The sequence below is a fragment of the Candoia aspera genome, chromosome 1, assembly GCF_035149785.1.
Source record: "Candoia aspera isolate rCanAsp1 chromosome 1, rCanAsp1.hap2, whole genome shotgun sequence".
Lineage (NCBI taxonomy): Eukaryota > Metazoa > Chordata > Lepidosauria > Squamata > Boidae > Candoia > Candoia aspera.
This window is the reverse complement of record NC_086153.1, coordinates 7,615,248-7,630,737: the sequence shown is the minus strand read 5'-3', so window position 1 is coordinate 7,630,737 and position 15,490 is coordinate 7,615,248. Positions and strand designations below refer to the sequence as shown.

The 15,490-nt window shown below is 43.3% G+C and overlaps 1 protein-coding gene across 3 annotated transcripts in view; it reads left to right on the top strand.

Moving 5' to 3' along the window:
* Positions 1-15,490, top strand: part of SYNRG (synergin gamma) — a 69,883-nt gene that overhangs the window by 38,283 nt on the left and 16,110 nt on the right. For all 3 annotated transcript variants that reach the window (XM_063296773.1, XM_063296764.1, XM_063296761.1), the window contains 3 exons: positions 8,429-9,022; positions 9,592-9,737; positions 10,537-10,590. In XM_063296773.1, coding sequence (XP_063152843.1) covers positions 8,429-9,022; positions 9,592-9,737; positions 10,537-10,590 — 794 coding nt within the window. The remainder of the gene's footprint in view (positions 1-8,428; positions 9,023-9,591; positions 9,738-10,536; positions 10,591-15,490) is intronic.

The following is a 15,490-nucleotide window of genomic DNA, read 5'->3' as shown; positions in this document are numbered from 1 at the left end:
TTGATGGCCTACCTGTCTCAGTGTGCAAATAACAGACCTTGATATAGGAAAATATAACACTGAGATCACTACTCTAGTGAACATTGATCCATTTGCATCAGCTGCTTCTAAGTTGGAAGCCATTCTTCCATAGAAAGGTCCCACAGAGTGTCAGTGTCTTCTTGGATGCCAGGAATAGAAGGGCATGGGCTTTCTCACATGTACTGAATTATGATGGGTGAGAAGGGCTCACCAGATTGGTGCCTACCCATACAGTCTTTGCATTGATTGGAGCTGCACTGAAAGGCAACAGACACTAATATCTCTGCTAATTGTCCTGAATGAAATGAAAGGCAAGGAATTCTTGTACTGAATTCCTTTTTGTAGGTTTTCTCCTTTTGATTTTCTTCAGGAAGTTAACAGTACTGTAAATGAAGTGGTTATCTCCAGTTTAGTTGTAAATCATTAAACTAATTGCCTTGTGGGGTACAGGGCAATTCCCCCCCTCCCCGTACAGTTTCTATAGAGTGGGGGGATCCCTGAATTTTGTGGCCTTTAAAAACGCAGGGAAAAATCACAGTATTCCAAAACAAAGGGATAAGCAGCATTGGTATAGGTGGCAAGGAAACAACTGCTCCAAAAACTATGTACTTCTACACCAATTGCTATTTCTTTCTCTTTATCCTCCATTCCCACCCCAGGTCATAAGTAAAGAAAAAAAAAAGGTAACTGTACTGTAGTCTTACATTCTATTTTTAAGTAGGGAATGTAAAAACAAACCCTTTGGTGGTTTTAGAAAAGGGGAATTTCTCTAACAGGGTGTGTGAAATATCAGGAATAATTTTGCTTCGTGAAAAATTAAACTTTTTTTGTATGTTAAAATATTTGATCTGGTCTGGTTGGTTGTCCAGTAGCCTGGTACCTACCATGCTTGTTCCTGAAAGTTTTTTTATTATCATTTTGGGTTTTTCAAAAGCACTTTTTTCCTACTATTTTTCTAATCTTTCTTGTTGGTAGTTTGATGAATTAGTTGTCCATAGCAATTCAAGGATTGATGCCTGCCATTCAGTTTGCATGGGGAGATGCATTCTGGATCCTGAGATCAGTTAAGTCAATATTGTGTTTTGATGCTAAACTTTGCAGTGAATGAGCTCCCCATTCCTTCTTTTCAAAAAAAAAAAAAAAAGTATCCATCTAGTTTCTGGTGCCAAGGGCCTGTTCAGGGGTAATATTTCCATCTCCCAACCATGATTAAGGGATCAAAAGTAGGTGTCTCTCTTTTCTCAGTCAAAATCACAGAATCCATACCCACAGCTTGCCATTACAGCTGTACCAAAGAAATGGTTAATGCCAACCAAGATTAACTGCTAAGTATTTCAGCTATTGGCTAGGAATCAAGCATAGGTAGCATTGTCCATGGTTCCTTTTGTTGCAGACTTAATGCTAAAATATAGTTAAGGGATAAGTAAAATTTACACGAAGAGGAAAGGGAATGGTGAATTACTTTTTGATCCCTTAGATCCTTACAGTTAAATGACAAGGAAATAATTTCATCTGCTCTGGCTCCAAAATTACTTCTGGCCTAAACTTTCTTTGAGCTTGCTGTCTACTGTTATTTGTTAAATCAACTATTTTTCTGTCCTGTTGCTTCTCTTTCTCTCTATGTATATATTAGAGCTGCGGAGTGGTCCAGATTTGATTCCAGAGAGGAATCCTACGGGACCACTGTGTATGTAGCACCTCTCTCCATCCTTTAAAGCAGCCACATCTTTTCCCAGATTCTCACAGCTGCTTTCAAGAGTTGCAGACAGGTACTGCAGAGCACCTTATCTGAAATATATTCACAGCCCTAAGGTGCAATACATATAGAGGGGGGGACTTTTCAAGTTCTGAATTGATAATGTTCCATAAATCTCTATAACTTTAATTGAAAGTAGATTTCTTTTTTCTTTGCTTGTTTCTATTTCGTCTGTAAACTGAATTGTCAGAAAGGGACAGTATTCCCTTTTCCCATTCCTTGGATGTGCTTTTCTGTTGGTTTCAGAGAGGAGTTCCTAAAGTTACATTCTTAAGTCAAGAACATTGGCACGTAGGACTTCTTTCATCTGGCTATTCCAGTATTAGCATTACAAACAAAACTAGCTTTTAATCTTTCCATGCTGAGAGTTTATGCAAGCAAAACTGAGTTATCAGGGTCCAGAAGGAATTAATGTTTGGATGGTGAGGGGAAAAGGGATATTTAAATCAATTACTCTTTAGTTAAATACTCTTAACACAGCAGGAATGAGGTGAGAGACTTTTTCTAGTTCTTTCAAGGGGATACTGTCTCTTTAAACTTTGTTCTTTAATTCTGTCAATAGAAGGTAGCCAATATGAAATGTCCTGGCTTGATTGTGGAGTTAACATCTGACAAATGTTTAACCTTCTATGCATCTCTGCTTGTTAATTTCAACCTGTTGCTGCTTTTCTGCCAGATTTTAACCCTTTTCTCGGTTCTGTCTGATTGAATTGTCTGGCCTTGGGGGTCTCTTCCCCTTCCCCCCTTCCCCTGATTTGCCTTCATGGATCCTTTTTGAAACATTGCAGTGTGATTAACAGTTGGAAGATCACCCAATTTGCTGAGTTTGCAAACTGGCAGAAGTTTTACATCCGAAAATACTTTGCGAATCAGAATCGGGGTAGAGATCTTCCTTTCGACTGTCTCTTTTCCTCCACTCTGATGCCTTTATTTCAACTTGACATTTTCCTGTGTGAATGTGCCTTTCCAAATCTGCTTTGATATCTCTCTCCCGCAAAGACTGACCTGCATGCTTGGATTCTGATGATTCCCTTTGAGCTCCTGTATATCATTCTCTTTTGTGATCTGTAAGTCCTGCTGTGTTTAAATAAATATTTATCTTGGCATAATTTGAAAGTCTGAGCATGTGTGGTTTTTCCTTTTTCCCTTTTTTTGAGTCCAGAAATTTCTGGCCATCAGAAAAAATATATATATTTGAAGTTTAAAGCAATGGTATCCCCTTCCATTTGGAAAGTGTCTCTCTCTCTCTCTCTTTCTCTCTTTGGTGGCTAGCAGGGCTAGAAAAAGTAGGAAAAGGAGTTAGGACATTACTCAGAGAAAGGTGGCTGGTCAAGCAACTATGAGTTTGATGACCATGGAACTAATTGCTGAGGTTTGACAATCTGGAACAAAGGTGGCTGCTTTACTAGGACTAAGTGGAAAATGATATCCTCAGGGGTAGAGATGTGAAGACATGGGGAGAAATGGAAAATGTGTGGAAAACAGCCCTTTTATTTATTATTCTCTTTGTTTCGTTTTGTTTTGTTTTCTTTGAGGCCTTTTTTTCTTCTTTTTCTAATACATGGGGAAAAGCGGCTTATGACATGTTTAAATGAGACAAAAATGGTTAAGAAGAGAGTTCATGTATTACCACCCAGCCTCCAAATGATTTCTAAGAGCTGTATGGTAAGGAAGAATCCTCTGTGATACTGTTTATAGTATCAGATAACTATGCTTCCTTTATTCAAGGACAAGCTATATAGTACAGTTCCCAAATGTTAAAAAAGAAAGAAAGAACGCATTTTTTCCTTCAGGGATATGAATATTTATTTTTACAAGAGAGGGGAGGATTTCTTTGCTCGAGGAGATGGCGTCCTATTTATTGCTGATTTGATCTAGAGCTTGGTGGAACTTCCCTTGTCCTTTGCTAGACCTACGCTCCTGGAGGAGAGTAAATTTTGACAGAAGCATCTATTGATTTCTATCTATATAGGATATTAGAGTAATAAGTATAGCATGTATTTCAGTTTGTCCTCAATGTCCCCTTTTTTTAAAAAAAACACACAGAAAAAAGGTGTCTCATTCTTTCAAAACTCATAGAAATTTTTCATCTCAACCTTGAGTTTGCTGCTACTTGCAGTAGTGCTTTCAGACTGTCCTCAGCAGTAAGGCGTTACAGATGACCTCCACCATTTCTGGTGGGCCATCCTGACAGCAGAGAGAACGAGGCATTTGTCAGATTCCTACCAAGTCTTCTTCAGATATTCCTGGATACTCGTGGCTTGACTACATTCCACACTTGAGCTTGACTCAAGGCTCCCAGACACTCAGCACGGGCAAGGGTGCATACCAATCACAGTTGCTTATTAGAAAGTAGCTACTAAAACAATTGACAGGCCTATGTCAATGTGAAGCTATAACACCCTTTTAATTCTGGCGCTTCTTTCTCTCCTACCCTTCCCATGGTATAATAGATTTTTGGTTTTACTCTGCACTTCTCATCTTTTAAGCTATGCAACTATTTGTTTCTTTGTTTGTGCAGTTTTCCTTCTGCCCCCATCAAGCAGCATTGCTGTTGGTTGACCTAACTGCTGAAATAAAGCTTCTCCTCCATTCAAGCGACGGGTAATGGGTGTGTGGCTGGATTGAGAGAAACAGTCTCAGATTTTGTTGGAACTTCCTAGCGTGGAACCCAGGCATATTGTGTGTCTGTTTTGTTTTGGGGGTCACTACAGAGAATGTGTGCTTCCTGGGTCTTGAAAGATGACACTGTTTAATTGAGGGAACCTAGAACATGCCCGCTATGCCAGATCGTACTGGACAGGCAGAAACTGTGGAAGACAGGTGGTCCTGTAAATATCCATGTCCTACGCCATGTAGGGCTTTATAGGTAATAACTTATTACCTATACTATACCTATTACCTATAACTTATCTACGGGACCACCTATCTCCAATAGTTTCTCCCCACCCGATATGTTTGGGTAGAGTGAGTATGCTCCAGGTCCCCTCAATTAAACGCCATCTTGTGGGACCGTGTCTGTAGTGGCACTTGCCCTCTGGAACAGCATCCCCCCAGAGATACATATGGCACCCACTCTCCTGGGCTTCCAGAAGACCTGGCTCTGTCCCCAGGCCTGGGGCTAGTGTATCTATGTTTTTTATTGGTATGGTTGCTTCTCAGTCTAGGCTGTATGTTTTGTTGTCATGTTTTTAACTGTTTTAATAGTATATTTTGATGTTGTAAGCTGCCCAAAATGATTTGGAGTGGTCAGTCACAATAAATCTTAACAACAACAACAACAACAATGGCCAGAACCTTGAATCATACCCAGAAGCACAGTGGCAACCTGTACAGCTCATAAAGCAGGAGTGTCATGTCAGCATGCCAAGACATGTCCACCACTGCCTGCGCTGCTGCACTCTGGACCAGTTGAAGGTTCCAGGTGGTCTTCAAGGGCAGCTCCCTGTAGACCACATTGCAGTAGTCGAGCCATAAGGTGACAAGGTTGTTGGTGACCTTCTGGAGGTCTGTCCAATCCTGGAAGGGGTGCAACTGGCAAACCAAATGGAGTTACGCAAAGGCCATCTTGGCCACAACAGCCACCTGCTCTTTGAGTAGGAGCTGTGAGTCCAAGCGGACCTCCACCATCCTGAATGGGGAAGTGCAATCCCATCCAGTAGTAAAGGTGGAAAATCCCCAGACCTAGGTAGTCCCAGCAACCACAGCCACTCAGTCTTGGTAGAATTGAGCCGGAGTCGGTTTCTCTCCATCCAGGCTTGCACAGCCTCCAGGCACTGGCTCAGAACCTTGACCACATCTTTTGGGCAGCCTAGGGTTGAGATGTACAATTGCATATTTCCAATATACTGATGATACTGGATCACAAACTGGTGGATGACCTCACCCAGTGGTTTCATGTAGAAGTTGACTGTGTAGAGAGGAGGGATCTAAGGAACAACCTCCCACCCTGACTGCAATCCGCTGCAAAGGATGGAAGAAAACCACTACGACATTGTGCCTCCCGCTCCCAACCCCCACAGCTAGTCCAGAAGAATACCATGCTCGGTGGTGTCAAAAGCCGCTGAGAAATCAAGGAGCACAAGGATGGATGTACCATCCCCATCCCGGCTCTGCCACAGGTTATTGACAAGCGCAGCCAAGGCTATCTCTGCTGAATCCCAGCTGAAATAATCTGCTTCCTCCAGGGCCTTCTGTAATGGCAGCCCATCCACCCTCTCAGGTGGACCCTAAAAAGGGAAAGTTGGAGACAGGACAGTACTTGTTTAAAACCGTTGGGTCCAGGGATGGCCTTTTGAGAAGGGGAAGCACCACCCCCTCCCTCAAGGCTGCTAGCACCACCACCTTCCTCAAGGAGACCAACACCATTGCATGGACCCGACTACAGGTCACCTACGTGGCTACCTTAACAAGCCAGGAAGGGCAGGGGTCCAGCAAATAGATGGCTGTAGACTTCCTCAAGAGTCACTGGCTCACATCTCAGATCGCATCACCAGACTATGCCCTTGGCACCTCAGGTGGGCCTGCCCAAGCAGTGTCCAACCTGGTCCAGATCTGAGACACTTTATCCATTGCATAGCCAGGATATTTCTCACAGCGGCCCTGCAGATGGTCCTGTGGCCTATCCCTACCTAGCAAAGGCCAAGTCACATTAAAAAGGACCACTGGGTGGTTATTAGTTCATGTAATAAGGATGGAGAAATCATGATGTTTTGCCACCCTTATCGCCACAAGGTAATCCCTAATATGGGCTCTTAGGTTTGTCAGACTTGCTTTGGGTCTCCAGTGGTGCTCCAGGCCGTTGCTTGCTTATGTTGTTGTTGTGGGAAAACTTGGAGGAGGGAGTGCTACATAGGAGGAAAAGTGGATAAAAATCTAACTAACAAACCAGCAGGACTATGGGCTGATTCAGATACGACATCTACACAGGAGCTGAATCAACTCCCAACTATTGCCAGGGTTCTCTGTATGCTGTAATATGAGCAGGTAACTTGGATCCTTCCATTTTTATTTCGAATTAAATGAAGCATTTTGGGTTCAAAGGGCAAAAAGTATTTTAGAGCATACCGAGAACACGTCTGTAGCTCCTCTTGGCAGCTCCTTAAAGCAGCTTTGCCTTTTCCTGGAGTGGAGTGGGATGGCTGTCCTCCGCAGCTACAGCATGATCCTGGGAAATGACATGTTTGGTTTAAATTGTTGTGGATGGGTGCTGTGTGTGAGCATAAAGCACCTTTTCCCCCTTTGGGTCCAAATATTTATTTATTTGCCATTCTTCCCATCCACTTGCTCTCGGTCAAACCACCACCCAGTGGTGAATAACCGATCAGTAGAGACCAACATCCAAAGTAAAATGATAACAGTGACTAAAAAGCACTTAAAACATTGAAATAAATTAAAAATACCAATGGGCAGGCAGTACAATTCATAAATTGCAACTTTAAGACACTGGGCCATAGTCTTAAAATCATAGATTCTTTGGTTTCTGCACAACCCTGGTTTCTTATCCTTGGCTAAGGGTCACAAGCTAGGCTTGTTGAAATCACATAAGCCTGAGAGAGAATTTCAGGTCTAGAGAACATCCTTTCTCCTCCCTTGATTGAAAAGAAAATGAAATTGTTAAAGCTAAAAAAAAAAAGTTGAATAAGCAGCGTGAAATAAAATAAATGTATTCATTACCAGGATCTTTGTAGGTCACAGAATGGATTTTCTAGGCCAGAATTAGAGGGCGAGGCATTCTGGCAACCCTCCCTATCGCATACATCCAGTACCTTTCCTTGTTTGTTTCTAGCAATGTGCCGATACCTGCATTAAGCCTTCTCTTGGCCCTTGTGATCGTTACTTAGTTCAGATATTTGTCTCTTGTTTTGTTTAAGTAATGACGTTATCAAGAAAATAATCCAGCAATCTCAACATTATTATACAATAAAACTAAATTTACACATGTTGTAGAAGCAAAGTGATCCGAAACAAAAGCAAAGTAAAGATTCCCTCAAGCTTGAGACCTGGTACAATAGAGAAATGGTTTGCCAGTGCCTTCTTCCAGGATGTTTTTCGACTTCCCAGTCTAGCCTACAGGTCTGAGGTGTCCTGGTGGTTTTCCATCCATCCATTAACTGGGTCTGACACTGTTAAGGTCAACTAGATGTTGTCTCTTGATTGAGGATGTTTGAAATGGAACCTTTATCCTAATTCAGCAACCTTTGGAAATGTTAGAAAGTTGGACCTATTCTCATCTCCATAGTCAGCACCTTGAGCCAGCACATTGGTTGGGGATGATGGGAGCTGTAATCCAACACCGGGGGGGGGCAGATAGGAACTGTTGTAGTGCTATACTGAAAGGCAGAGCTCCACATAATCCAGTGGAAGGCAAAGTTAGAATCAGGACAACTTCCTTGAGCGGATACGTACTCTAGTCCTCTTGCTACAACAAAAAAATTATTTCTTTAGGCTACCCATCATATTTCTGGTAGGGGAGCATGGAGGAAGATTTGGGAACTGACCTCCCATGTCTGGGTGGGAGGAGCAACTTGAGATTCTCAACTTCACACACACCAGATAGTGTCTCCTCCTTTGGATTTGATTTGTGAGAGGTTTGCTGAGAAGATTGGCCACCACTGCCTTAACCCTTTGGATTTTTGTTGCTCTTTTTAGATCTTGATGACTTGAAGTGTGCCCCCTTCGGAAGTTATAGCAATGGCTCCGTTCTGAGTAGCTTTCCAAGCTATGACTGGTCTGATAAAGAAGATGCCTGTCAGAGCAGAAAGTCTATCCCCTTCTCCCTTCCTGCAGGAAATGGAGCCTCCTTAGCTACCTCTGTTCTCCAGAAGAAGGAGACATTTTTTGGCAGCTCTGAAAATATCACAGTGACCACCGTTTCCAAGGTAACAACCTTTGCTAATGAGGATGCTCTGCAAGATGTGAAGTTCTCATCCTTTGCAAACGTCAGAGATTCCAGTCCTCACTCCATGGATCAAAGCGATGATGACGTTGAAGACTTTGGAGAGTTCGCCAGACCACTGGGCAATGGCTGTGAGAGGCCAGCCGCAGGCGGACCTCAAGAGGCTGACTCTGCCCCTGTTTCCTTAGAAGCCAGACAAGAGGTTCTTGATGACTTTGGCGAGTTTCAGAGTGAAAAACCAAAGATCAGCAAATTTGACTTTTTTGTGGCAACTTCCCAAGGGAAAATGAAATCCAGTGAAGAAATGATCAAAAGCGAGCTGGCAACTTTTGACCTCTCTGTTCAAGGTGAGAATCCACACTAATATTGTGGTTGTAATTATAGTTAGTTTGTGGTTGGTTATGCGAGAGGAAAGTAAGAGATATGCCTATGAATGGCAGAGATGCTTGGAAAGTGCGCTGCAAGTAAGTCACCCTAACCCTGACTTTTCAGTTGCACATAGCTGAGAAAGAAGCTAACTTATGTTGAATCCCCATGCCGTCTCTGTGGTTAAGCAATGCTGTGTAGTCTCACTGGACCCAGAGCCATTGGTTTCCAGTTCTGCTCATGAGAACTGTTTGAGATTCATAGCAATACGGAAGTGGTGGCGCATGGGAGTTTGCAGTTCCGGGGGGCAGATCGCAAACCTTTCTGGATCAAAATTGGATGCCATCTTCCAGCTGCCAGTCCAGAATGTGCACACTTGCAAGCATAACTTCATTGTGTTGAACTCGACACGTTTGATTCTCGAGGGGCCAGGGGTTCAAGTTCTGCTTTGCAAAGTAACAGGACTTGCCAACATTTTGTCCCTCTGCAGCTTTGGGGTGCCTATATTCATGGAGCTGACCACACCTTTAAGGGCTGTGTTTCCTTCCAGGTTCTCACAAACGGACCCTAAGTTTGGGCTCCTCACCTCTGCCACCTCTGGAGCAGCCCTTTAGAGATAGGTCAAACACTCTGAGTGAGAAGCCTTCACTGCCGGTCATCCGGGACAAGTACAAAGATCTTACTGGGGAAGTAGAGGTAAGGAGAGAACCAACAAAGTAAATGTGGCTTGGCATACCTGGGTTGCAAACAGTTGCTTGGTTAAGCAGGTATGGCAAAAATCCTTGCCTGCAGAATTGAGAGGGGTTGAAAGAGAGGCAAAGTTGTAGCTGCCTTGTTTCCCTGGTATGCAAAGCTTTCACAATGATTCCTTCATTCACTTATTGTTTACAGCAGTGCTCCTCAACCTCAGCAACTTCAAGATCTGTGGACTTCAACTCCCAGAATTCCCCAGCCAGCATGCTGGCTGGGGAATTTGGGAGTTCAAGTCCACAGATCTTAAAAATTGCTGAGGTTGAGAAGCACTGTCTTACAGACATATTTGTATGCTGCCCAATTCATTTCAGATCTTAGGTAGTATACAATCAACAAAATAAAATACAAATTAGAAATAATTCAGAACACCCTAAGGCTTATCTCAGCCAGCCCCTGCTCAGCTGTGTTCTCCAATCAAGGGGCATCGTGTGCCCCAAAGATTCTTTGGAAGCAGCCTGTTTTAACGTTCTTCCAAAATGACAGTAGGAGGGAACCATTTGAGCTAGGGGTCGGTGGCCAAGATGGCCTGCTTGACCTTCACAACTCAGTGGGAGGAGATGCACAGCCTTCCCTCCCAAACTGTTGTGTACTATTATAGAGGAAGGAGAATTTGAAAAGTTTGTGATTTCCCACATCTGAATTTGGCTATCCCATGCAGAAAAAAAAATCACTCATAAAATATCACCCCATGTTCTTCTTTGCAGCCATGCAAAATTGTTTCTTTTACTTTCTCCCCCCTTAGGAAAGTGAGAGATATGCCTATGAATGGCAGAGATGCTTGGAAAGTGCATTGCAAGTAAGTAGACGATCACTGTCTACAGTGGATATAAAAAGTCTACACACCCCTGTTAAAATGCCAGGTTTCTGAGATGTAAAAAAATCAGACCAAGATAAATCACTTCAGAATTTTTAATATAATATAACAAGCTGTACAATTCAACTGAAAAACAAAGTGAAATCTTTTAGGGTGAAAAAATAAAAATAAAAAACTAGAATAGCATGGTTGCATAAGTGTGCACACCCTTAAACTAATACTTTGTTGAAGCACCTTTTGATTTTATGACAGCATTCAGTCTTTTGGGGTAGGAGTCTGTCAGCATGGCACATCTTGCCTTGGAAATCTTCGCCCACTCTTCCTTGCAGAAGCACTCCAAATCTGTCAGATTGCAAGGGCATCTCCTGTGCACAGCCATCTTCAGGTCACCCCACAGATTTTCAATTTTTTTACATCTCAAAAACCTGGCATTTTAATGGGTGGGTAGACTTTTTATATCCACTGTACCTGGATAACTTCCTTTCCTTTTTGATAGCCCGTTACTTGGTGATTTGAAAAGGGGAAAGTTGGACATGACATCTATAGAACAGTGAGAATGCTTTGGAGAACTGCCTTGAGTTTGTTTCAAATGTATCTATGTTATAACTGCTACTAACCAGTAGGAGGCACTATGCAACACATTTCTGGAAACCAGTTGCATAGTGCCTCCTGCTGGTCAATAACAGTTATAATATCTGTAACAACTGTATAAACCTCTTAAGTGGGGAGATCTTAAGGCCTTTAGCATGAGGCCAGGGGCATGAAAACAGTCAGCTGTCTAGTCTGAGAGTGCTTAAGGAAGACGATCCATTGTAGCAAAAGTACCTATACATCACAACCACTGGGAGGGTGGGAAACTGAACTCTTCATCTTTTGGGGTGTGTTCTGGTTTGAATTACAAATAGTGGTGATTAGTAGTCACCTGGGACACCACCAACTGCATGTGGGGGTCACCAGAACGGTTTTGCAACTGTTATAAAATGCAGGGGAGCATGATAAAATGTGATGTTTTATGTAAAATAAGCAGTGTAGGATAAAAACTGGATAAAATTTAACAGCTGAGTTAGTGTGTGACTTTGCATTAAACTATAAAACCTTGACTTAAAGGACTAGCTGGAAAGGAGGTTTCCATTATTCCTGATTGTCCATTAAATACAAAAATATGCAGTTTGCATCAATTTATTTCATTTGCATAAATGACGTCATACGATGCACATGACATAAATTGCTGTTGTAAAATTAACTGCTGAGCTGCTGAGCTTGCCGATTAGTCGGTGGTTCGAATCTGCGTGACGGGGTGAGCTCCTGTTGCTAGTCCCAGCTCCTGCCAACCTGTTTGTTGTTTATTCGTTCAGTCGCTTCCGACTCTTCGTGACTTCGTGGACCAGCCCACGCCAGAGCTTCCTGTCGGTTGTCAACACCCCCAGCTCCCCCAGGGACGAGTCCGTCACCTCTAGAATATCATCCATCCACCTTGCCCTTGGTCGGCCCCTCTTCCTTTTGCCTTCCACTCTCCCTAGCATCAGCATCTTCTCCAGGGTGTCCTGTCTTCTCATTATGTGGCCAAAGTACCTCAGTTTGGCCTTTAATGTCATTCCCTTAAGTGAGCAGTCTGGCCTTATTTCCTGGAGGATGGACTGGTTTGATCTTCTTGCAGTCCAAGGCAGTCTCAGGATTTTCCTCCAACACCACAGTTCCAAAGCATCGATCTTCCTTCTCTCAGCCTTCCTTATGGTCCAGCTCTCGCAGCCATATGTTACTACGGGGAACACCGTTGCTTTAACTATGCGGACCTTTGTTGTCAGTGTGATGTCTCTGCTCGTCACTATTTTATCGAGATTTGTCATTGCTCTTCTCCCAAGGATTAAGCGTCTTCTGATTTCCTGACTGCAGTCAGCATCTGCAGTAATCTTCGCACCTAGGAATACAAAGTCTTTCACTGCTTCTACATTTTCTCCCTCTATTTGCCAGTTATCCATCAAGCTGGTTGCCATAATCTTGGTTTTTTTGAGGTTTAGCTGCAAGCCAGCTTTTGCACTTTCTTCTTTCACCTTCATCATAAGGCTCCTCAGTTCCTCTTCGCTTTCAGCCCTCAAAGTGGTATCATCTGCATATCTGAGATTGTTAATGTTTCCTCCAGCGATTTTAACTCCAGCCTTGGATTCCTCAAGCCCAGCATGTCGCATGATGTGTTCTGCATACAAGTTGAATAGGTAGGGTGAGAGTATACAGCCCTGCCATACTCCTTTCCCAGTCTTAAACCAGACCGTTGTTCCGTGGTCTGTTCTTACTGTTGCTACTTGGTCGTTATACAGATTCTTCAGGAGGCAGACAAGATGACTTGGTATCCCCATACCACTAAGAACTTGCCACAATTTGTTATGGTCCACACAGTCAAAGGCTTTAGAATAGTCAATAAAACAGAAATAGATCTTTTTCTGAAACTCCCTGGCTTTTTCCATTATCCATCGGATATTGGCAATTTGGTCCCTAGTTCCTCTGCCTTTTCTAAACCCAGCTCGTACATCTGGCAATTCTCGCTCCATGAACTGCTGAAGTCTACCTTGCAGGATCTTGAGCATTACCTTACTGGCATGTGAAATGAGTGCCACTGTTTGATAGTTTGAACATCCTTTAGTGTTTCCCTTTTTTGGTATGGGGATATAAGTTGATTTTTTCCAATCTGATGGCCATTCTTGTGTTTTCCAAATTTGCTGGCATATAGCATGCATTACCTTGACAGCATCATCTTGCAAGATTTTGAACAGTTCAGCTGGGATGCCGTTGTCTCTTGCTGCCTTGTTATTAGCAATGCTTCTTAAGGCCCATTCAACCTCACTCTTCAGGATGTCTGGCTCTAGCTCACTGACCACACCGTCAAAGCTATCCCCGATATTGTTATCCTTCCTATACAGATCTTCCGTATATTCTTGCCACCTTTTCTTGATCTTCTTCTGTCAGGTCCTTGCCATCTTTGTTTTTGATCATACCCATTTTTGCCTGGAATTTACCTCCGATGTTTCAAATTTTCTGGAAGAGGTCTCTTGTCCTTCCTATTCTATTGTCTTCTTCCACTTCCACGCATTACTTATTTAAAAATAATTCCTTATCTCTTCTGGCTAACCTCTGGAATTTTGCATTTAATTGGGCATATCTCCCCCTATCACTGTTGCCTTTTGCTTTCCTTCTTTCTTGGGCTACTTCTAGTGTCTCAGCAGACAGCCATTTTGCCTTCTTGGTTTTCTCTTTCTTTGGGATGTATTTTGTTGCCGCCTCCTGGACAATGTTGCGAACTTCTGTCCATAGTTCTTCCGGGACCCTATCTACTAAGTCCAGTCCCTTAAATCGATTCTTCACCTCCACTGCATATTCCTTAGGAATATTAGTGAGCTCATATCTAGCTGATCTGTGGGTCTTCCCTAATCTCTTTAGTCTGATCCTAAATTGTGCAAGAAGAAGTTCGTGACCTGAACTACAGTCAGCTCCAGGTCTTGTTTTTACCGACTGTATAGATGTTCGCCACCTTTGGCTGCAAAGGATGTAGTCAATCTGATTTCGGTGTTGTCCATCTGGGGAAGTCCACGTATAAAGCCGTCTCTTAGGTTGTTGGAAGAGAGTGTTTGTTATGCAGAGTGAGTTGTCTTGGCAAAATTCTATCAGCCTATGTCCTGCTTCGTTTTGTTCTCCCAGCCCATGCTTACCTGTAATTCCAGGTGTCATTTGACTGCCCACCTTAGCATTCCAGCCTCCCGTGATGAAAATAACATCTCTTTTAGGCGTGTTGTCCAGCAGGTGCTGCAGATCCTCATAGAACTGCTCTACTTCAGCTTCTTCAGCATCTGTGGTTGGGGAGTATATTTGGATCACTGTGATGTTAGATGGCTTGCCCTGAATTCGAATTGAGATCGTTCTATCATTTTTTGGATTGTATCCAAGCACTGCTTTAGCCACTTTACTATTAATTATGAAGGCTACTCCATTTCTTCTGTGGTCCTCTTGTCCACAGTAGTAGATCTGGTGGTCATTTGATGTGAAGTGGCCCATTCCAGTCCATTTCAGTTCACTGACGCTCAAAATGTCTATCTTTAATCTTGACATCTCACCAATAACCACCTCCAATTTGCCCTGGCTCATAGATCTTACATTCCAGGTTCCAATGGTGTGTTGATCCTTAGAACATCGGATTCGCCGTTCACCACCAGCACCGTCGGCCGCTAGCCGTTCTTTCGGCTTTGAGCTAGCTGCGTCGTCATGTCTGGGGCTAGTTGAACTCATCCTCTGTTCCTCCCCAGTAGCATTTTGACCATCTTCCGACCTGGGGGGGGTCTCATCTTCCGATGGTATACCGACATATCTCTGGTTGTACCGATCCATTTAGTTTTCATGGCAAGAATACTGGGGTGGGTTGCCATTACCTTCCCCAGGGATCGCATTTAGTCTGACCTCTCTGTCATGACCTTCCCGTCTTGGGTGGCCCTTCACGGTTTAGCTCATGGCATCACTGAGGTGCTCAAGCTCCAGCACCACGACAAGGTAACGATCCTTTGCTGAAGCCTGCCAACCTAGCAGTTCGAAAACATGCAAATGTGAGTAGATTAATAGGTACCGCTTTGGTGGGCAGGTAACGGCGTTCCAGTCATGCCAGCCACATGACCACGGAAGTGTCTACGGACAAACGCCGGCTCTTCGGGTTTGAAACGGAGATGAGCACCGCCCCCTAGAGTCGGACATGACTGGACTTAATGTCAAGGGAAACCTTTACCTTTACTAACATAATTTTAACTCTCTCATCTAAACTACTTTGGGTGCAGCAGACTTGTCCATTACTTTGAAAGGAGTTCTGAACAGAAAACTGAGCCTGCCTGCCTGCCCGCCTTCCTTT